The sequence below is a fragment of the Cyrtonyx montezumae genome, unplaced genomic scaffold (assembly GCF_038088225.1).
Source record: "Cyrtonyx montezumae isolate F1298 unplaced genomic scaffold, pur_monq_1.0 scaffold_8, whole genome shotgun sequence".
Classification (NCBI taxonomy): Eukaryota; Metazoa; Chordata; class Aves; order Galliformes; family Odontophoridae; genus Cyrtonyx; species Cyrtonyx montezumae.
The window spans coordinates 91,515,062-91,538,507 of NW_027072089.1; the positions used below are offsets into that span (position 1 = coordinate 91,515,062).

The 23,446-nt window shown below is 39.1% G+C and overlaps 1 protein-coding gene across 1 annotated transcript in view; it reads right to left on the minus strand.

Moving 5' to 3' along the window:
* The window catches only part of CNTNAP2 (contactin associated protein 2), a 677,682-nt gene that overhangs the window by 176,351 nt on the left and 477,885 nt on the right, over positions 1-23,446 (minus strand). Inside the window, exon 12 of the mRNA XM_065752999.1 lies at positions 14,108-14,227. Coding sequence (XP_065609071.1) covers positions 14,108-14,227 — 120 coding nt within the window. The remainder of the gene's footprint in view (positions 1-14,107; positions 14,228-23,446) is intronic.

Sequence of the window (23,446 nt, forward strand, 5' to 3'; positions counted from 1 at the left end):
AGAAACATTTCTTTCTGCTGAAATAGATCAGAGGCTTTATTAATAGATGCACTTCAGTGAAAGAAGATTTAGATGACAGTCTCAATTTATGTCATTGAGTATGATGACTTTCACAGTATTCAGTCCTAAATTGGTTCTGTATTGACATGTCAGATAAGGTGGTCTTGAGAATACATGAGCATACCAAAAATAGAAGTCAAGACTTGCAAGCCTGCTCCAGTATTTGTGGTCCATTCTATCTGTCAGCCATAGGGAAAATTAAAACTCTAGGAGATTCAATCCTCAAGCTGACTGCATTACTTCTAGATTACTGTCTCAATCACTAACGCAGTTTTGGCTATTTACTCCTTACCCAAACAGTTGACTGTAGTTACATCTTAAGTCTCTTCCTCGTCAGTACATGCAATTTGCATGAACTTGCAACCAAGAGGAATTAGGATAAGTGATCTATGCTGATAATTACTAAATTGCTGGTAATTCTCACATCTGTAACTTTTAAACCAGTGGTGCATATTTAGCATTCAAAATGAACAAAAAAATGAGTAGCCACAAGCTACTTGCAAAACAATACCTATGACAAAGACAAGATTTTGGTGAAAGAAATGTTATTTTTGTATAACAATAAGATGTTATGACTCTAAAGAGATCTGAACAGGTGCCACGGAACTCAGATACAAGGCAAATTCCTACTTAGAAATTGAAGAACTGCATTTTTAAATAACATTAGGAAATGTACCGGTACAAAACAGTTCTGTGGTTTGAACGATAGCCAGAAGGAAAAGCTTACTAAGAAAGGTTATCCCTGCTTACCCTAATAGGTAAAGACTAAAGACAATATGAGAACAGGGTAGGGTTAACCATGTAAGTTTACAGGAGTGGAACATTCACTGACGGAATTAGAAGCGGTGGATAGGCTGTGAACCTCAAGTACTCAACCGATGAGGAAACGGAAGGATTCGTGCCAGGAGGCAGGAAAACTGCTGAGTCTCTCTGGTCTTCTGTACCTTGTTCTTAAGATAGCTTGCTCTTGCAAAAACTGTGATTCGTAGTGAGTTCTGTCTGTGACTGGATGATTGAACAGAAGCATTTAGGAAACATTCCGGGGAAGATTTAGATTAGACCTGAGGAAACATTTTTTTTCTAAAAGAGTGGTCAGGCACTGGAATGGCCTGCCTAGGGAGGTGGTTGAGGCACCATCCCTAGCACTGTTCAAGAAGCGTTTAGATGAGGTAATAAGGGATTTGATTTAGTAGTTGGGTAGGGATAGTGATAGGAGGATGGTTGGACTAGATGATCTTGTAGGTCCTTTCTAACCTTATGAACCTATGAACCTATTTCTCTCAAGGTGTAGTCATTTGAAGATGCAATAAAAATCATTTCCATCTTCCTCTGTTTCTGGGTGCTTCACATTTATTAAAGGCCTGCAGGCCCTTTTGGATTTCTTACTACCATTAAACTACAGTATTGCATTAATATTCAAGAGTGTATTTTCTTCCCACTTGTCAGCCTAGAGATAGCTGTCTCTTTTCTAGACATTTTTAACATCACCAGTGCTTTTGTCACTTCAGATTAGATTACCACAATGTGCTCTACAATATGCTACCCCACAAATCACACAAAAACTGTACAAGACAACCCATAAAAAGTAAGATCTCCAATTTTATTTGATAGGATATTCTTGGTGTTTCAATTTCTGTTGAACTGTGTGGATTGGTAACACAACAGTGTTGTGGTTTTGTGATTTTTTGTTGTAGATAATTGTCACGGATTTGTATCTAGATCTGAGACCGTGACAGGGACACAAGAAAAAAATAAAATAAAAGAGAGCGAGAGAAAGAAAAAAAAAAAACCAAAACAGCTCCTCCTGCAACACGGCCGCCTGAGCAGAGCTGTGCGCTCCGATGGTTGGGGGAAGGAGAGAGAGGGGGAAGGGTAAGGCGGCAGCACATGGGTCTAAATACCAAAAACAAACAAACGAACGAACAAAAACAACAACCAAAATCAATCAAACAAACAACGGCAACGATCTGAGGAGGAACGGTAATTTACTAAATCTAACAAAATGAAACAAAATGGGAGAATATCCGACATAAGAGATCTTACTCTGGTAGACTGCAGGGAAAGCACACATGCTTTTCTCCGCAGCCAGAATCGAGAGACAAGCTGCGCCAGACAAAGCGGCTGTGTCCGGCCAGGAGTTCCACTCCTCTTCCTTTGCCCGCCAGGTCCATGGAACCAGAACATTAACTCTTTAGTTCCCATTGTTTTACATGATGTTCTACTGTAGAATTCTGTTGTGGCTTTGTGATTTTTACTGTCAGTATTCCACACCAGAACATCATGTAAAACCCTTCCCCTCTTCCCCTTCCTCCTCTCTCCCAGAGTGCACGATCCTACTTGGGCCGCCCGCGCTGCAAAACGGGGAGGGGGGGGGATGGGGGGGGGGGTATCAAGTTTTTTTCTTTTTCCCTCTCTCTCCTTCGTTTTTTTTTTTTAATTATTATTATTTTTTTTTTGCGTGTGTCCTTTAGACTCAGATCTAGAGATAATTCCGTGACAAAGTCATTAGCTGTGTTGTTAAACTAAACATTCAAACTGTTGTAGGCAGAAGATCTGATGTACACAAATGATGAAGACAAAAAATAGAGTATGTAGTATCCTTTTCTCCCTCCTTTTTTTTTAATATATATTTCTCCATGTTATGTATATGTGTAATATATATATTTACACATACACATACATATAAATTTCAAAATACTTGTAGCAGTTTTAAACTCTTTCAGCTATAGAGTTAAAAAGTACTAAAGTTGTTATATAAAAATGAAAAATGCACATTCCATTGAAGTTAATGAGTGTTTTGGCAATCTCACTTGAGATTTGCAAATATCAATTTTGCAGTAAAGTTACTGTGGTGATATGAATTCTATTGTTCTCCTCACTAGCATGGAAAATGGTTTTGGAAAAGTCCAGAATCCAGAAGAAACAAATGAAAAAAGAGTAAATGAAGAACACCCTTAAAATCAAAATTCTACTGAAATGTCAGTGAATTTCTTAATCCTATTTAGGTGGGAGATAGGATCAAACCCTTAATTTATATTAACTAGTATTATTTTCTCACTTTTTTTTTCACAGTCTCTTCATCAAGTTAATAATGAACTGTTGAATTTAATTACCATCCACTGATTAAGATATTTTCATTTTTACTTCTTACAGATGTTGTCTTCTGAGACAGTGAATCTGTATACTTCTTGTATTTATGTACTCTTGTGATAGTTCATGAAGAGGAAAAGCTCTTTCATATTCTGTGAAATTATTATGATACTGAATTACATAAATTTGTAATATTTCACAATATTTCATAAATGAGATATTTTACAATATACAGTGGAAAGAAATGACCAAAATAAAGTTTTCAGAGAATTCACTGTTACCAGAGTAGTGATAAAGAAATGACATGGCTGTATCAAAACAACTTGTTGGAAAACTCAAGGGATGTTACTGATGTAGTAGACAAAGGATTTATGACCTAAATTATTAGAAGTAATTTCAAAACATTCAACACATTCACATTCAGCATGTGAAAAGCTGGAGTTGAGAAACAGAATAAAGATCACTCATATCTTCAAAGAAAAAACCGCTGAAAAAAAAATCTGTTATGCTGAGAAAGGGTACTCGTGTGGGGCTTAAATCAGATTAGAGCTTTAAAATGTATAATATATTGAATGGAACAATACATAATGAGACACTATTCAGCCATACAAACACGAACTTGAACCACATATATACTTAGTACAATACATGGTAATTGGAGTTCAAGTTAGAGTAAGTAAAATTGAAATTAAGGACAGACATAAAATAATTATCAGTGCATTAATTGTTTTCAACATTGTCAACAGAACATGGACGAGGGTTGGAATTTTTTTTATGTTTCTGTTAATGGAGAATTGATGACAGATTCTGCCTTCTGGGTGTGGTCTCAGTGACTGGGACAGGCTTCAGAAACTGCCCCATGGAAACCTCATGAAGTTCAACAAGACAGTGCATTGTGCTGCACCTGGTTTGGGGAGCTCCTCAACATGAGAACAGACTGGGAAGGAGTGGACTGAGATCAACCTTACAGATGAAGACTTGGGCTACTGGTGGATGAAAAGTTGAACAAGCGCATTTTATATGCACTTGCAACTCAGACATTCAATTGTAATCTGAGCTGATTCATAAGAGTGGTGTTTTGAAGAGCAAGGAAAGCAATTATCTCTTTGTACTCTGCCCTAGTGACGTCCCACATACAGTACTACATCCAGGCCTAGGGCCCCCAGCATAAGAAAGATATAAAGCTTTTAGACTGAGTACAGAGGAAGGCCAAAAAGGTTATCATAGAGCTGGAGCATCTCTCATGAGAAAAAAGGCTGAGAGTGGGATTGTTAGGCTGGAGAAGAGAATGCTCCAGGAAGAAGTTATTGCAGCTTTTTCATACTTAACGAAGGCATCTTGAAGTGACTTCAGTTCACTTTAGCATATTATTGGAGCATATGCACTTAAAAAAATAGTTTACTATGTAACCTTTTCTTCTACAAAACAACGTAGTATATTTATTTAGCTATGATTCTATAATTCATGGAATTAATGAAAAAACGCACTGTTGAAAAGTTTATTTGAAAGGATAGCTGAAGGAAAAGTGGGCATCGAGCTTTTAGTGTGCTAGTTTAAACCTTAAGGAAACATTTCCTACAGTATCTTGACTGAATGGCATGGTCTGTTTACATTTCTACTCAGCTGAAGAAGCAGAATGATGACTCACAAAAGTCTCAGGTCTTACCAATAAGAAAATATCACCCTTAATTCTCCCATCAGCTTTTGAGTGCGTGAATTCTCAATACATCCTTCACTGCTTCAACCTAATTCTCTCAATAACAATGCCCTCCTCTCTCCTCTCCCAGATTCTAGTAGCTCCTTTCCTTGTACAAACAGGAACAGAAATATAGAACATGGAAGGAGTTTACCTAGTTACTGTAACAATAAACTGAATGCTAGGTAGCTTCCTGAAAAGGTTAATGTAAAGAATTCAAACTTTTTTTGTGTGTGTGTGTGAAATACTTATTTACATTTTCAAGAATGTTGCTTTCTGTTGATACTGGCTTTTTGGCTATTTGCAACTGAACATTGGAAAGCGAACTCAGAGTAACTGCATTCGTAACCAACATCCTTTTATTTTACTTTCAAATGGTGGTACAGAGATAACAGATGGGCCTAAAAAGGAGGAATGATAATTTACTAAATCTAACAAAATCAAACAAAACTGAGAGACAAAAATATCCAAAATCTGAGACCTTACATTAGTAAAACTGCGGGGGAAGCACACGTGCTGAGAAAAAGTATGCTAGATTGAGCTTCTGGTGATGCCAGAGTGAGCTTCTGGTGACTGGTCTGGAGCTCCATCCCTGTTCTGCTCTTCACCAGAGCATTAACTCTTTAACTCCCACCATAATGTTCTGATGTGGAATACTGGCATCAAAACCACAAAAGCACAACACTATTTCTCCTGTCTAATCTTTTTAAGTTTTAAGATATGTGCAGAACCCTCCACAGAATTTGAAGAAGAGGATGTTGTACAAGAAAATAAGGATACTTTTTTACTAGGTCTAGTAGTACCTTTCTTTTCATTGAAGACTTATAAATACTGTTTCTCTCCCCCTTCCACTAATAATCAGAAATATAACACCCCCTAATAAATATAATTCACACATTTTGCTATATTTTTCTGAAATTATGAAAAAAATTTAGTTGTGACATTATAGACTTTATATATTCAAAAGAATTGAATATCTGTGTGTTTTAATTACATACTTCTCTGGGAAAAGATACATTACACCATTTCTACTCCTACTGAGGCTCCAAATATTTACTGAAGTCATCTGTGACCACATCTGACTACTTTCCAGAGCAGTAAGAAATTTTGTTTGCAGGGACACATCAACATCACATGGAACAGATATTAAGGGACTATAGAGAATACTAGACTGGATCAGTCAAAATTATATGTATGGTAAGCTGTTAATGAAAAATTCAGTAGTAGCTTGCCTATGGACTCCAACATACTTGGCTTAGACAAGCAGTTTGACCTCTTTTAATGACTCTTCTTGATACATGCATAAAATTTTCTGTTGATAATTGTATTTCATTCAGCCAATTATACATATATTTCATTCGGCTTTGCTGGGTGCTTAGCTGTTTGGCTGAATTTTATATACAGTTTAAAAATATTTCTCCAGTAGTGTGTTTTTGATGCTCACTGTACAACACAGTAAGAGTAAACTATTCCTGCTCACTTCTGTGGTGATTACCCTATCAACATCAGCACCAAAGTATCTTTGGGCAGAAGCCAATGCTTCTGACAGAAACTTATTTGATCTAGTCCCATAAATAGTGAGTTTAATCATAGAATCATAGAATCATAGGGGTTGGAAGGGACCTCAAGAGATCATCGAGTCCAACCTCCTGCCAAAGCAGGTTCTCTACACCAGGTAAAGGTGTAGGGAGAGATCATTTAAGGTATCATTTAAGTATTATGATTTAAGATAGAGAGAACTCTGTATGCTAAAGCTTTGGAGAGGAAAACTTCATCTGTCTTTCTAATTCTCTTAAGTTTCCTGTCAAGCAGTTCCTGTGGAATATATATGCATCTCTAAGTGCACTAATTTCTCTGCAGAGACTAATCTAAGAAAAAGGTAATGTGATAGAGCTGTGATGGCCCTTATCTCCAATAATTTTCATTGCTACACCTTACAACTGTTTTGTGACAGTATTTTGTATTATTGCTAGAGACAAATGTGTAATTTAATTTTATGAATATTAACGCATCTATTCTCTCACAGTCACACAAAACTGATGGGAAAGAAAATCTACAATGACTCTTACTTATGACCCACAAGTGCTTCCCAAAGGAGAGTTCAAAAAAAAAGCTAGTCTCTCAACATTTAGGGTAATGTATTTGTAAAGTATTATTTTGAAGTGAAGACAATGATTTATCCTCACTGATTTTCTTAATTTTTTTTTTTTTACTATGGAATGCTTTGGTGTTTGTGGAGTTACTCTCATAAATCTTGTGTGGGGATCATTAACTGGGAAATCATTAACTCAATTTTAGCACACCTTGACACAGTAAAAGACACACGTACTAGATAAAGACAGTATTTTCAGGATCTCTGTAAAAAAGAAAGAAAACTTAGGTATAACAAATAGAAAAAAACTAAGGTAGGAAGTATAAAAAGCGCATAAATGCTGGACACGATAAAACTGGACATAGTTACCTAATGTGACACTGAAAAGCAAAATCTGTACCCTATCTTATGGATACCAGCTGTTGCTAATCAGGCACTTCTGAAACATGTATGGAGTAAGATACACTTAGCAGCTGAGACCCTTCAAACACAAGACCTGGTTCACATAATCTCAGGTTTCCACTAAACATTTGCAAGTTTGCTCTGTGTGATTTTTCCAATTGTAGTTAGACATTACTGCACAAAGTCTCACAGTCTCTTAATCTTTTGTCCTTGGTGGCTAGGCTCTGTTTACTGATCCACAGTAAATGTTATCACTGTTGTGACTGTTTTATGTCAACTATTTTTCACCCACTAATTTTGAGGACCAAGTGATAATCTAGCAGGTTACACTCCGTTTCTCCTAGGAAAACTTCTTGATTTTCATGGACAATAGAAATTCCTTCATAGCACCTTCCTCTTGACTGCCATATTTTGTATGGAAATGCTGCTTTCTCTGGTCTTCAAGATAAACTGGTCAACTCCCAAATGACTGCAGATTTGAGTCCTTTTCACCATCACTCCTATCAGCATGCAGGATTATTTTTCCCCATATGTATCTGTCTCCTGCTATGAGCGACAGACATAGAGCTAAATTTACAGCATACTAACCCTAAAAACTGTCTCCATTCTGGAAATCTGGAAAAATATCATATCTACTGTAAATTTCCATTACAATTATTACACACTGTTTTTCTTTTGTAGAGAAACACCAATACTGATTCTAAGTGATAAATTAGAAGCACATATGTAAATTTGAAATTTATTAGGAGTGTTCAAAGACAGCATTCACATAAACTTTCTGTAACACTATTGTAAATTCACACTCTTGCATAGTCTGCACTAACTTAACTTGTTAGTAAGTCTTTGGAAAGGAGATTCATTGTGTGCATCTCTTGCTTCTGCAGGAGATCTCCATAACAAGCAATTTCCCTCTCTATGTAAAAAGAGATCAAAATGGATGTCTGCTGCAGGTTATTCATTACTGAATCTTTTTTTTTTTAAACATCTACCAGAGAAAGCAAAATGAAGAAAGAACTGCAAAATTTTTAACAGCGATAGTGACAGCACATCTGCCCTGTGAAGTAAACTAATTTAGAGAATTACACATCAGTGTGCAGTATTGCACCCTAACAGTGGTTAGGATTTCTAGATTTTTTTCATTTAAACAAATCAGCTCTGTGTTATTTTAGTTACACTGATTTCAGTATTGAACAAACGGACAAGAGAAGAAGTTCTGGCAGTATGTAAATTGTTTACTTCCTAGTCCCACTCTCTGTCAGCAAGGCAGTATTAGCAGTTAGAAACAACCAGCTCTGAATATGTCACACTGAGAAGACACTATTTGAAGTGTTCTTAAGGACAAAGCCTTAAGGGAAAAGAAAATAAAGGAAAATACTTCTGTGCATCAGAAATGTCCACCTGAACCTAGTCACTCATTTGCAATGAATGTCCTATTACTACGAGTTCTTAAAAAATGTCTGTCTCCATCTTAGAAGTTACATTAAGTTCTCTGTGGAATCTTATCTTCTCCAAGTTAAACTACCCGATCTCTCAGCAATTTTTCATAGGAGAGATGCTCCATTTGTCTAATCATTTGTGTGGCTTTCCTCTGTATCTGTTCTGACAGGTTCATATCCTTTCCAGTGTTGAAGTATTTGAAAATGTACAGCTTTAGGGAAAATGACAGTATTAGAAAGGAGACAGGACAAATACCACTCATCTGAGCCATTATGCTTACAGCTGTTTGGATAATGAAGTGAGATTAAAGCCATAAGTCATAAAGTCTTCAAGACTAATGTAAGTAAATAACTTATATATGTTCTGGTAAAATACATTATGAAATCTTTCCGTTCCTTTTTGTATCAGTGGTTTAAATTATGAAGTGGAAGAAATGGCACCAAGTCCAGGATTTCCCTAGCCGCAGTATAAAGGCTCACAGGTCAGCTTCTCCCACTGTCATTCCATAGAGCCATTAGGGTATATTAATTAAGCATTCTATGGTCACTGAAGGTTCCTTAACCTTCTTTCTAAAAAATCTTGCAGGACAGACACAAAATCAGGTTAAATATACAGAAGCCTCTTCTTCCTACTGAGGCCAAGGGAAAAAAAAGAAACAGAAAAAAAATAGGCAGTGTTGTTAACTTTTTTGTCCTTTTTGGTACATCTGAAACCAAAACTGCCAGATTGTCATGGTTTTATGGTTTTTGGTATTGGTATTCTACATCATAACATCACATAGTGCATTGAGAATTAAAGAGTTAATGCTCCAGCTCCATGGATCATTGATAGTTCCATACCTGTCTCAGAAGAGAAGAACTACATTCCCCAGAGGACTTTGCGATGCTTTGTATTTTTATGTTTTTCCACTCAGGGGGAAAGATAAAAACTGTTTGTATGTTTGATAATCATCATGGAACTGGGCCAAAACAGCTCATAAACCATTGACACAGATAAAACTGAATTTAGAAATTCAGAAATATATAATGTCACAAACAGCATATGCATGACAACCAGGGGATCAGGTCCAGTTCATGAATATCAGGTTCTACTTGACCAACCTCATCTCCTTTTATGACTAGGTGACCATCCTGGTGGATGAGAGAAAGGCTGCTGACATATTCTGTCTAGACTTCAGTAAATCCTTTGACACTGACTCCCACAGTTTTGTCCTTAAAAAGCAGACATCAGTGGCATGGGCAGGTACATTCTTTGCTGGGTAAAGTGCAAGCTAAAGGGCTAGGCCCAGAGGGTGGGAGTGAATGGAGTTAAATCCAGCTGGTGAGTGATTATGAGTGGTACTCTTCAGGGGTTAGTATTGGGGCCCATCCTGTTAGTATCTTCATTGATGAACTGAATGAAGGGATTAAGTGCACCCTCAGTAAGTTTGCACATGACACCAAACTGGAAGGAAATGTCAATCTGCCTCAGGGTAGGCAGGCCCTACAGAAGGACATGGTCAGGTTGGATCAATGGGCTGAGGCTACTGGGATGAAGTATAACAACATCAAGTATTGGGTCCTGCACTTTGATCACAAGAACTCCATGCAGTTCTGCAAGCTTGAGGCAGAGTAGCTGAAAGACTGTAGAGGAAAATTACCTGTGGGTGTTAGTTGATGCTTAACTGAACACGAGCCAGTGTACCCAGGTGGCCAAGAAGGCTTATGAAATCTTGGCTTATATCAAGAGCAGGGAGGTGACTGTCCCTCTGTACTCAGCTCTGGTGAAGCTGAACCTTGAATATTGTGCTCAGATATGTACTCTTTACTACAGGAAAGACGTAGAGGTCCTGGAGCTAGTTCAGAAAAGGGCAGTGAAGCTGGTGTGGAGTCTGGATCACAAGTCTTATGAGGAGCAGCTGAGGGAACTAGGATTATTTAGTCTGGAGAAAAGGAAGCTTGGGGGAGACCTGATTGCTCCCTATAACTACCTGAAAGGAGGTTGTGGCAAGGTGGGTGTTGGTCTCTTCTCGGTAACTAGCAATAGAACGAGAAGGAATGTTGCACCAGGGGAAGTTTGGATTGGATATTAGGAAAAACTTCTCTGAAAGACTGGCCAGGCACTGTAGTGGTCTGCCCAGGAAGGTGGTTGTCCTGGAGGTGTTCAAGAGATGTGTAGATGTGATACTAACAAACATGGTTTAGTGGGCAACACTGGTGGTAGGTGGACAATTGGACTAGATAATTTTAGAGATCTTTTGCAACCTTAATGATTCTATGATTTTGTGAAATAATCTATTTTGTGATCTTTTCACATTGATAAGGAAAAGTTCACAGATAATCTGCAATTATTTTCTACAAGAGAAACATTAGGAAAATGAAATGGTTACTTTTAATTTCTTATTTGTTCTTTTTTTAATTTTTTTTTTTTCCCCTTCAGTTTTCCACAAGCTATTTGAACATTCTACTGTGTGTTTACATTTAAAATAGATGAGCAACAGTGCAGTACTGGATATGCACACTTTTTTTGAGCCTGATGCTACTACTGCAGTATATTTTAGCTTTAAAAAGTTACCCTTAAAGAGTACTCAAAAACCACAGCTAGTGTTGCGCACATAAGTTATTTTGTATAGTAGAAATAACTATAATATATTAGCAGTTCTTGGTCTTGGTCCTTCCAGTGCCTGTCTGATTAGTTACTTATACAGTTCGAGGGGCTAGTTCTGATTTTAAAAGCCCTAAATGTGTCACAGTCTACTTATCTGAAAGACTGCCTTTGTACCTGTGTCTCAGTACAAATTGTCTAACCTATCTCTCCAGACTCATAACAATTCATGGCAGTCTTGGAGCTTAGATCAGACTCCTTTATTACATACACATTCATTATTCAAACATATGAATTAATGGTATTATGAAATAATGATAATATCTGGTTCTCCCAACAGGCACTTGCTCTGGAGTCTGTTGTATGTGCCTTGCATCCTTCTTCAAGTATCTCCCCCTGTCGGGGGGGGGATCTTTCTCCCCTGGTCAAACTGGATTAATAATAAAACACTCCACAGGCCCGAAGTGATACAAGTATCTGAAAAGAGATATATATGGGATTCAGGTACTGTGACCTCTAGAAAGACAGAGTTACTGTTTCAACCTGCAATAGCACTTTCATATTCAAGCTGCTGATGCTGTAGTCCAAAGGCTCACAGACATGACAGATTTCCAATGTAAAGAGATTAAAATTCAAGCTTGTTGTGCTGACATTTGGGGAAAGTCAGGGGACACATCTGTTTTATCTTCTGCCCTAAATTTCAAATCAGTAGAAGTGCTGAGATGATTGCCATGTATTAACAGATCAAATAAACAATATATACCCAGAACAAAAAATTCCCCATTTTCATTTTTCATAACTTTCTGGCTCAGCATGTCAACACAGATGACAGAGACACAGTAGCTCGAATGACAATGTCCAAGTGAGAAATTATCCACACAAAAACCAGTTTTAAAAGCAGGAAAGAAGACAAAACATCAACAACAAAACCACCAAAGACACACACATAAAAAACAAAAACAAAAAACAAAGACAATAAAAAACAAAACAAATAAACAAAACAAAATCCAAGACCCACACAACAGAACTAAAATGGGTTGATGAAGTTTTATACTATGATTTCAGAAATTATTCAAGATAAATAATTCTAACACAAGTTAAATAGATGAAAAAGAGACAAACAAGAAAATTCAAGTTTTGTTTCTCCAGTAGATGTGGGAAAGTCATTAATATCTGAACAGAAAAAAATAATCTGATATTTTGAGAAAGTTGCCTTCAGAATGCATGAACCGCAGACATTACTGAACTAGCTTTCAACAAACGAAGCATCATAGGATCATAGAACCATATAATATACCAAGCTGGAAGAGGTCAACAAAGATTATTGAGTCCAAATCCTTGCTCCATACAGAGCCTCACAAGATAAAACCCTATGTCTCATAGCATTATCTAAATGCTTCTTGAACTTCAGCAGGTTTGGTGCAATGATTGCTACTCCCAGGCAGCCTGTTCCAATGCTGGACACATCCTCTAGGTAGAGAACCTTTTTCTAACACCCAGCCTGACCCTCCTCTGATGCAACTCTGTGTCATTCCCTCAGTCCTGTTGCTGTCACCAGAGCTCAGTTTCTGCTCCTCCTCCCTCATGAGGAAGCTGTAGGCTGCCATGTCTCAGTCTTCTTTAGAATGAACAAACAGAAGGAGAAACAGAAGGAAACTGAGATATTTGCCTCACCTTCTACATCTTTCACCATCTTCCTAGTCCTTGTTAAGGAGTTCTCTAACAGTTTTATGTACTTATGTCAAGTTGCTCAAACCAGCACACAATATTTGAGGTAAGACTGCACCAACAGCGTAGTGGAAAAATCCATTCTCTGTTAGCTGAGAATGTATTTTAGTAGTGCCAGAGCTGGTGCAATCTGGAGTATGATTGACCTTTTTGACTGCCATGGTCCATTGCTGATTCATCTTCCACTTGCCACCAACCAGGACCTCATATCATTTCTGTGGAGCTGCTATCCAAACTACTCATCCCTCCACCTGTACATACACTCGGAGTTACCTCATCCCATGTGCAGAATTCTGCACTTACTCTTTTCCAACTTCATATATTTTGGAAATGTTCATCTCTCCAATTTGTCAAGATATCTCTGCAAAGTCTCTCTAGCCTTGAGGAGATGGACAGTTCCTCCCAGTTCACTGTCATCCACAAATTTACTAAGTATACCTTCAGGTCCTATGTTCAAGTAATTACAAAAAACATTAAAAAGACTGGTCCTGAAATGAAGTCCTGTGGAACCCCACTAATGACTGGCTGCCATCCTGGTGGAACTCCATTTACTATGTAACCTTTTGAGACTGACATATCAGCTAATACTTTACCCACCATATCATGTATTTATCTAGCTGTATGCTGGACATTTTTATCCAGAAAGGTACTGTGAGAGACAGTATCAGGACCTTTACTAAAATAAAAAGTAAAAAAATTACAAAAGCACACAGTTTACAAAAACATAATAGTATTGGTAAATGGTAACATATGCCTGGACGTATTTTAAAAGATGCAGCAATGAAGATACAATGGCCTGTTACAATTAATAGCTTTGATTCAAAAAACTTCTGAAATGAGGAAGTTGCTGCATTTATCAGACTATAATGCACAGTGACTACATTTTTGATGATCCTAATCTCTGTCTTGAAAATTTCTTAGCAACTATTTTACTTTTGTGAAGAAATAAGAATTATGAAAAATCCTCTTTCTCTGAATGATATTAAAAAAAATTGGGTTAACAAATACTACATAGTTACCTGTCATGTTGCAATAAACTTTCAAAGGTCCCAGTGCTCCACTGCCATCTGGATCTATCCAGTAGTAATTTGAAGTTTTGCCCAAATGTTTGTATGCTTCACAAGAGAGCTCATAATTAGCTGAAATGAGATAAAATACAGCAATAAGGATCTTCATATCCTGGAGAAAAAAAATAAAATCCACGAGGACAATAAATTGACTTTAAACATCAAGAACCACACTTTTGACATTAAAAAAATTACTGACTTTCACAAAAAGTTTCAGAAAGTGCCTTTCTGAAAAATACAGAAGTGGTTAAACTCTCGATGCATACAATTTTATTTATTTATTTATTTGTTTGTTTGTTGTTTGTTTATTTTCACATGAGAAAAAGACAGAAAGGGAAGAAAATTTCAATAACTGGGGAAAAGGGAAATCCAAGCATTTTCAAAAGTGCTTTTCCCTTTATTTTTATTTCTAGATATACCGCTTTCTTTCTTTCTTTTTTTTTTTAAATCTTTTACTTCAAGTGAATTTTCTATTTTTTTTTTTCAGTTTTCATTACAATTCGGAATAAATTCAAGTTTTGCCATTGTGAACTTTATCACTATAAGTAATACCTGTCCATATATAGTTCTGCAATTAATTTAGTATTTATCTATATAAGTATACTCTGTTCCAACAATGTCTAAAATGTCTCAGTATTTACTGAGGAAGTTCAACTGAGTTAGCAGGTTTCTTTTGTCCTTATTTTACCTTGATCTCTATATATGGCTTTTTATTTGAAGTCATAAATCTTAGATAAGTCATAGATTCTGCTATGATGAACAGCGCAGACATATTAATATAATGGGCATTGTTGATAGGCTTTTATAATAATACCCACATTTTCTTTGAAATGTATGATTTTTGATAATTTTGGTGTGTATTATATATGAACAGAAATCATTTCATGCACAGAAATGTTATATATATTAAGTTACAGAACTCTTTTTAATGCAATGTCACTATTTATTCATTTATTTATTTATTTATAATTCTTCTATTAAGTCCAAGGACTAAATGGGGCAACTTTCTTGTATCTTTCTTTGTTTGAAATCAATCAGTCAGCTTTTTTATTATAGGAAATGTTTGCTTACCCTGATTTCATATTAACTCTAAAATTTAATTTTTTTGCAACTGATTTGCTACTAAGTCTGGCCTTATTTCAAATGTCCCAAAGGATGAGTTGTTTTGTTGGTCTCTGATAAGTAGGTGACTGATCACACAAAGATATCAACTGCCTAGATGCTGAAGGAAAGAAGAGCGGAAAACAATTCTCAGATTTTAATGGGGCTTGAAGAAGGCTGTGATTGGTGACACGGAGTCCAGTTGGAGGCCTGTACTTTGCAGTTTCCCCCAGGGGTCAGTGCTGGGTCTGGTCCTGTTCAACACCTTCATCACTGACCTTGATGAGGGGATAGAGTCCACCCTCAGCAAGTTTGCTAATGATATGAAACTGGGAGGAATGGCTGACATGCCAGAAAGCGGTGCTGACATTTAGCGAGACCTGGACAGGCTGAAGAGGTGGGCATAAGGGAACCAGATGAGGTTCCTTTCTGAGTAAGTAATAGAGTCTTGCACCTAGAGGGGAATTCACCAGTACAGGTTGAGCGATGACCTGCTGGAGAGGAGCTCTGAGGAGAGGGACCTGGGTGTTCTGGCGGATGACAAGTTGGCCATGTGCCAGCAGTGTGGCCAAGAAGGTCAATGGCATCCTAGGGTGCATTAAAAAGAACGTGACCAGCAGGTCAAGGGAGGTGATCCTCCCCCTCTACTCTGCCTTGGTGAGGCCTCACCAGGAGTATTGTGTCCAGTTCTGGGTTTCGTTGTACAAAAAGAGACAGGGATCTCCTCAAAAGAGTTCGGTGAAGGGCCACAAAGATAATAAAGGGTGTGGAACACCTCCCTTATGAGGAAAGGCTGAGAGACCTGGGTCTGTTCAGCCTTGAAAAAAGAAGACTTAGAGGGTATCTGATCCACATCTTTAAATATCTAAGAAGTGGGAGGCCAAGAGACAAGGCTGAACTCTTCTAAGAAGTGTGTGGTGATAGTACAAGTGGAAATGGCCATGAACTGAAGCATAGGAAGTTCCACATAAATGTGAGTGGGAGCTTCTTCACAGTAAGGCTGACGGAGCACTGGGACAGGTTACACCAAGAGGTTGTGGAGTCTCCTCTGGAGACATTCAAGACCTGCCTGGACACCTACCTGTGCAACCTTGTCTAGGGAGCCTGCTTTGCAAGGGGGGATTGGACTTGATGATCTCTAAAGGTCCCTTTCAACCCCTACAATTCTGTGACTATGATTCTGTGAATGCAGAGGATTGTTATACATGAACGAAGAGAATCTCTGTTAATGCTACATTTTTTTTTTTCCTGTAAGATGTTACTTGTTCATTACAGGGTCTAAAGTGAATTTAGTACAAGTAGATACTCATTAATTTAATAACTATTCCAAGTCATTTTCCCTTCTTGCTTCCCACACTAAGGTCAATTACTTCATTATCAAGGATATTCTCTGCCTCTTTTCAGACATGTCATGCAGATTTTCAGTTGCAAGGTGTTCCACCATAAATATATCTCTAGCTGTCTACATATTACCTAAGTGTAACCTCAAAATAGCAACATTTTTAATATTTGTTGTGACACTGCATAACAAATTTTAACAGATGGTATATGGAGACACTTGATTGAAGAAAGACACCTGTATGTTAAAATTCAGATGGCTAATTGTAGCCAGATATATAACAGCAGAGAAGAATTGGAAAGTCCCAGGTTGAGTAGACAGGTTTGTAGAGGAACGGAGTTAAACATGATAACAAGATGTCAAAGAAAGAGAAGACGATGCAGAAGGAAGGTGCCACAGGAACACATTGTGATTCCATAATTCCTTTAAATGACCTGCTGAAATGCTACAAATGGATGTGTATTGGAGATATAACAGGATCTGTAAAGGATCTATAAAGGTTATGTAGCAGGTAAAAACAGAAAAATGAAACCTATAATAATTGGAAGAATGCACATTTAAGAAGTCATTCAAGTTAATTTTAAGTCCCATGAGAAAATGAAAGTAGAATATGGCAAGGAAAAGACCTTGACAAAATCAAAGCAAAACCCTAAAATTAGAAAGTTAGTAAAGGTTACTATAACGAACCAAAAACAATGAAGTCAGCAAAATGCAAGATTTCTGCTCTCTTCAAATACCAGAAAGGTGATCGCAGTGAGAGCAGAGATTATTTCTTCTCACTGGTGACAGGAGACAGAACACGGGGAAATTGCCTCAGTCTGCACCAGGGGAGGCTTAGGTTGGATATCAGGAAAAAATTATTTACAGATAGGGTTGTTAAGCACTGGAGCAGGCTCCCCAGGGAGGTGGTCAAGTCACCATCCCTGAATGTGTTTGAAAACCATCTGGATGTGGTGTTTGGGGATGTGATTTAGCAAGAGGTTGTTAGTATTAGGGTAGTATGGTTAGGTTGAGGTTGGACTTGATGTCTTGAATGTCTTTTCCAACCTGAGCAATTCTATGATTCTGTTTTTCTATAGAATACGTATGTTGTGGGTTTTTTTGTTTTTTTTTTTTTTTGTTTGTTTTGATGCCGGTATGCCACATCAGAACATCATGCTGGGAGTTAAAGTGTTAATGCTCTGGTGGGGAGTGGAAGAGGGATGGAGCTCTGCACAGAACACCAACGGCTCTCACTGTCTCTCTCACTCTCTCGGCCTGCCATGGAGATAAAGCACGTGTGCTTCCCCTGCAGTTTTACTAGTAAGCTCTCATACCTTTGTTACCTCTCTTTCCAGATTGTTCAATTTTGTTAGATTTAATAAATTACTGTTCCTCTTCAAGTTGTTGCTGGTAGTTTTTTTTTCCTAGGCCCATCTGTTATCTCTGTATCCATCCGTGCCCCCTGGAGCACTCGTCTCTGCTTTGGTGGCTGTGTTGCCACTGATGGTTCAGTTTCTGTTTGTTTTTTTTTTTACTTATTCCTTCCCTCCTTGTTTTTTTTTTCTTGTTTTTTTTTTCTTTTTTCTTTTCTTCCCCTTGTGTCCCTGTCACATATAACACCGTGAAAATTATTGGTGGAGAATGTGGACACTCAAGAATCTCTACTCCATTGAAAACTATTGCATGGAGGACTAAGGGTCATTATGTACCTTAGAACATATTATTTTTGAGTCTTTCATGTTTGCTATGGGAGTCGTATCTATGTATATATATGTCGTATCTATGTCTATATATGCTTAAGGGCACAAATGGAGATAACTGCCTGGAAGACATGGTTATCAATATTCATTGACCCCTGAAAATGACTGAAATCCAAGGCTCAAGAAAGGAGTTTATACGGTGCCTGGATGAAAACATTATCACCTGGTTGCTTCACTGTTGGGACAACTGGGCCAGTAGAGTGTCCCTAGATGGTAATGAAGCTCACCAACTAGGAAGCATTGCCCGAGACCAAGCTATTGACCAAGGGATTAGGAGATGTCTGAATGGAGCCACCACCTTCTGGGAACAAATGTTAATAGCTGTGAAGGAAAGACATCACAAAAAGATGACCTGAAGCCTGCAATGAGAAGATGGGATACTGCTGAGACAGGCAACCAATATTTGAGAAAAACAGCTGTGGTGTAAATGCTGTATGATCCCACGTTTGTTCCTAACAGTCTATGCCAGAACTGTGATCCTGAGAGAGTGAGGAGTATACCCAATATGTGGTGGAAGCTCTCAAGAACAGCACTGGAAAGGTATGTCAGTACACTAGTACCAATGTTCAAAGATATGAGGGCCAAAACAAAAAAACCCAGTTCTTTAACTGATTCTTACACTTTAAAACTTTGAAGGAAGATTTCTACCATCGCACACTTCTATTTCAGCCAAAGCAATGGTAGCAGAAAGACTAGATAAAATGGAGAAGACATAGGAAGGCGTACTAGAGGAATTGTCCCTAGTGATTAATAGGGATGAACCGATGGCTGTATCAGAAACACCCAGTGAAGACCAGGATGATCAAGAGAATCTGCTGAAGGAACAAATCAAACTGATTAAAGTCTCAGCTATCAAAGTCAAACCCCTCGCTGCTTGAGCAAATGACAGCAGTAACTCCATGTTATGTGCGGCCCTGTGGAGTTACTTATGTGCAAATGGAGAAGACATGAAGAAATGGCTTATGCAACGTGAGCATACGTGAGAGAATTACAGCACAGATCAACCACCAATGAAATTGCTCCAGTAACTTGAGGTAACCAATAGAGGGGCCCTGCTCCTTGCTATTGGGTGGATAGGGATAACAGAGTGTATTGGACTGTGTGGATTCAATGGCCTGGCACATCAGAACCACAAAAATGTAAGGCACTGGTGGGCAGTGGTGCACAGTGCACTCTAGTGCCCTCGAGTTATAAAGGGGAAGAACTGATTTGTATTTCTGGAGTGACTGGAGGCTCTCAGGAATTGTCTGTGTTGGAGGCAGAAATAAGCCTCACCGGTAAAGACTGGCAGAATCATCCTATAGTGACTGGACAGGGGCTCCATGCATACTTGGTATTGACTATCTCAGAAGGGGGCATTTCACGGATCCCAAGGGATATCGATGGGCTTTTGAAATAGTTGCTGTAGATACAGACAACATTAAACAGCTGTCTGATTTCTCTGGCCTGTCAGAAGATCCATTTGTTGTGAGGTTACTAAAGACAAAAGAGCAGCAGGTACCAAATGCTACAAAGACTGTACACAGACGGCAGTACTGCACCAACAGGGATTCCTTACTCCCCATTCGTAAGCTGATTTGACAGTAAGTGAGTGAGGGAGTGATCAGCAAAACCCACTCACCGTTTAACGGCCCCATATGGCCAGTGTGTAAAACAAGTGGAGAATGGAGGCTGATGGTAGACTACTGTGGCCTGAATGAAGTCACACCCCCCACTGAGTGCTGCTGTGCCAGATATGTTAGAACTCCAGTACAAACTGGAGTCGAAAACAGCCAAGTGGTATGCCACCACTGACACTGCCAATGTATTCTTCTCTATTCCTTTGGCCATAGAGTGCAGGCCACATTATGCTTTTACCTGGAGGGGTGTTCAGTACACCTGGAACCATTTGTCCCAGGGGTAGAAACACAGCCCAACCATTTGCCATGGATTGATCCAAACCACACTGGAACAGGGCAGGGCGCATGAGCACAGTGCCATTGCAAATAATCCAAATTCTTCTGGATGCCGGTTTTGCTACTAAGTGAAACAAAGTGCAAGGACCTGCCCAGGAAATGCAGTTCCTAGGAGTAAAATGGCAAGACAGGCATCGTCACATCCCAGGAGATATGATTGACAAAATCACCGGTATGTTTCCACCCACTAGCCAGAAAGAGGCACAGTCTTTTTTGGGTGCAGTAGGTTTTTGGAGAATGCACATCCCAAACTATGGCCTCATAGTAAGCCTCCTCTAACAGGTGATGCAGAAGAATAATTTTGCATGGGGTCCTGAACAGCAGCAGGCCTTTGAGCAAATAGAGCCCATGCTGTGGCCCTGGGGCCAGTACAAATGGGACAGGACAAAAAGAACATCCTCCACACTGCTGCTGGAGAGAAGTGTCCCACTTGGAGTCTGTGGCAAAGAGCATACGGAAAGAACCAAGGCTTACCCTTTGGATTCAGGTGTAGGGCATACACCTGGGTCAGAAGAGTGCTACACTCCAGGTGAGAATGAGATCTTAGCTGCATACAAGAGAGGCTGGGCTGCTTCTGAAGTAATTGACACTGAAACGCATCTCTTTCTGACTTCTCGACTGCCAGCTCTGAACTGGATGTTTAAAGGAAAGGTTCCCCATACAATGAATTACCAGAAAATGAAAAGAGATACGGCCAGTTCAGAGATGGATCGTGTTGTATTGTGGAGAAGCACCACAGATGGAAGGCTGCTGTGTTGCACAGCCACACGACGAGTTGCAGAGGCCACTGAAGGAGAAGGAGAATCAAGCCAATTTGCAGAGGTAAAGGCTATCCAGCTGGCCTTAGATGAGGCTGAAAGGGAAAGGTGACCAATGCTTTATCTTTATACTGACTCAAAGATGGTGGAAAATGCCTATGGGGGTTGTTACAGCAGTGGGAACAAAACAACTGGCAGTGGAGGGGTAAACCTATTTGGGCTGCTGAACTGTGGAAAAACATTGATGTCCGAATAAAGATTATGGTTGTAAAGGTGTGTCATGGAGATGCTCATGTGCTCAAGAGTCAAGGTACTGAAGAACAGAAAAATAAACATCTTATAGATGAAGCTGCCAAAATTGGGGTGGCTCAAATAGACTTGGAATGGCAGAAAAGGGAGAATTATTTTTACTTCAGTGGGCCCATGAGTCCACAGGCCATCAAGGAAAAGATGTGACATATAAGTGGGTGTATACTGAGGGGTGAATTTAACTATGAAAGCTATTGCACAGGTTATCCATGACTAGGACACATGTGCCTTAATTAAACAAGCCAAGAAGCCGAAAATTCTATGGGGGGAAGGGTGATAGCAAAAGTATAAATATAGGGAGGCGTGGCAAGTTGATAATATCATCTTGCCACGAACTCATGATCCTAAACAGTATGTGCTTACCAACGTGAAGGCAGCCACTGGGTGGGTTGAAACATATGCAGTACCTCATGCCACCAGCTGAAACCCCATCTTAGGTTTGGAGAAGGAAATCCTGTGGCTACATGGCACCCCAGAAAGAATTGAGTCAGATAATGGGACTCCCTTCAAAAATTCACTTGTGAATATTTGAAACCACTGAAATTGCAAATGCTTCTTTTCCATTCCTTTGGCCTCAGAAGGCAGACCACAGTTTGCTTCTACCTGGAGGAATGTGCAGTGCACCTGGAACTGTTTACCCCAGTGGCAGAAACACATCTCGACCATTTGCCATGGGTTGATCCAAACCACACTGGAACAGGACAGTGCTCCTGAGCACCTTTAGTACATTGATGACATTGTTGTGTGGGGTGATACAGCAGATGAAGCTTTAGAGAAAGAAGAGCAAATAATCCAAATTATTTTGGATGCTGGTCTCACTATTAAGTGAAACAAAGTACAAGGACCTGCCCAAGAAATGCAGTTCCTAGGAGTAAAATGGCAAGATGGGCATCATCACATCCCAGGAGATATGACTGACAAAATCACCAGTATATCTCCACCCACTAGCAAGAAAGAGACACAGTCTTTTCTGGGTGTAGTAGGTTTTTGCAGAATTCACATCCCAAACTATAGCCTCATAGTAAGCCGTCTCTATCAGGTGATGTAGAAGAATAGTTTTACATGGGGTCCTGAACAGCAGCAGCTTTTGAGCAAATTAAACAATAGATACACACCGTGTTGTGGCCCTGGGGCCAGTACAAATGGGACAGAACATAAAGAACATCCTCCACACTGCTGCTGGAGAGAAAGGAGTCTGTGGCAAAAAGCCTCTGGATAGACCTGGGGCTGACCCCTTGGATTCTGGAGTAGAGCATACAGGGTGTCAGAAGAATGCTACACTCCAACTGAAAAGGAAATCTTATCAAGACCAAGGGGTGGACTTAGCTATGGACGCTATTGAACAAGTCATCCATGACTTTGACACATTTACCGTAATTAAACAAGCCAAGAAGATGAAACCTCTCTGGGAGGAAGGGTGATGGCAAAAGTATGAACATGGGGAGGCATGGCAGGTTGATTATATCATCTTGCCATGAACTCGCAAGGTGGAGGTGACCACTGGGTGGCTTGAAACATATGCAGTACCCCATGCTACCAGCTGAAACCCCATCTTAGGTTTGGAGAAGCAAATCCTGTGGCTATATGTCACCCCAGAAAGAACTGAGTCAGATAATTGAACTCCCTTCAAAAATTCACTTGTGGATATTTGGGACAATGAACATGGCACTGAATGGATTTATCATATCCTCTACCATGCATTAACTTCTGGTAAGATCGAATGCTACAACAGGTTCTTAAAAACCATGTTGAAAGTTTTAAGTATTGGGAGAAAAAATTTGGTAGAAGCCACTAGATTGGTCAATACTAGATGACTGGTCAATTGAGATGGTCCTACACAATCCAGGTCTCTACATAGCATAGAGGGAGATAAGATCCCTGTGGTTCATGTAAAGAGCATGTTGGGAAAAAGCGGTGTGGGTCCTTCCAGATTCTGGAAAGGGCAAACTGCTCCATGCAACTGTTTTTGCACAGGAACCTGAGTGCACCTGGTGGGTAATGGATAAAAATGGGGACATCTAGTGTGTACCACAAGGGAATTTGATGCTGGGGAAATGCAGTCATTGATTCCATGTATAAAACTATGT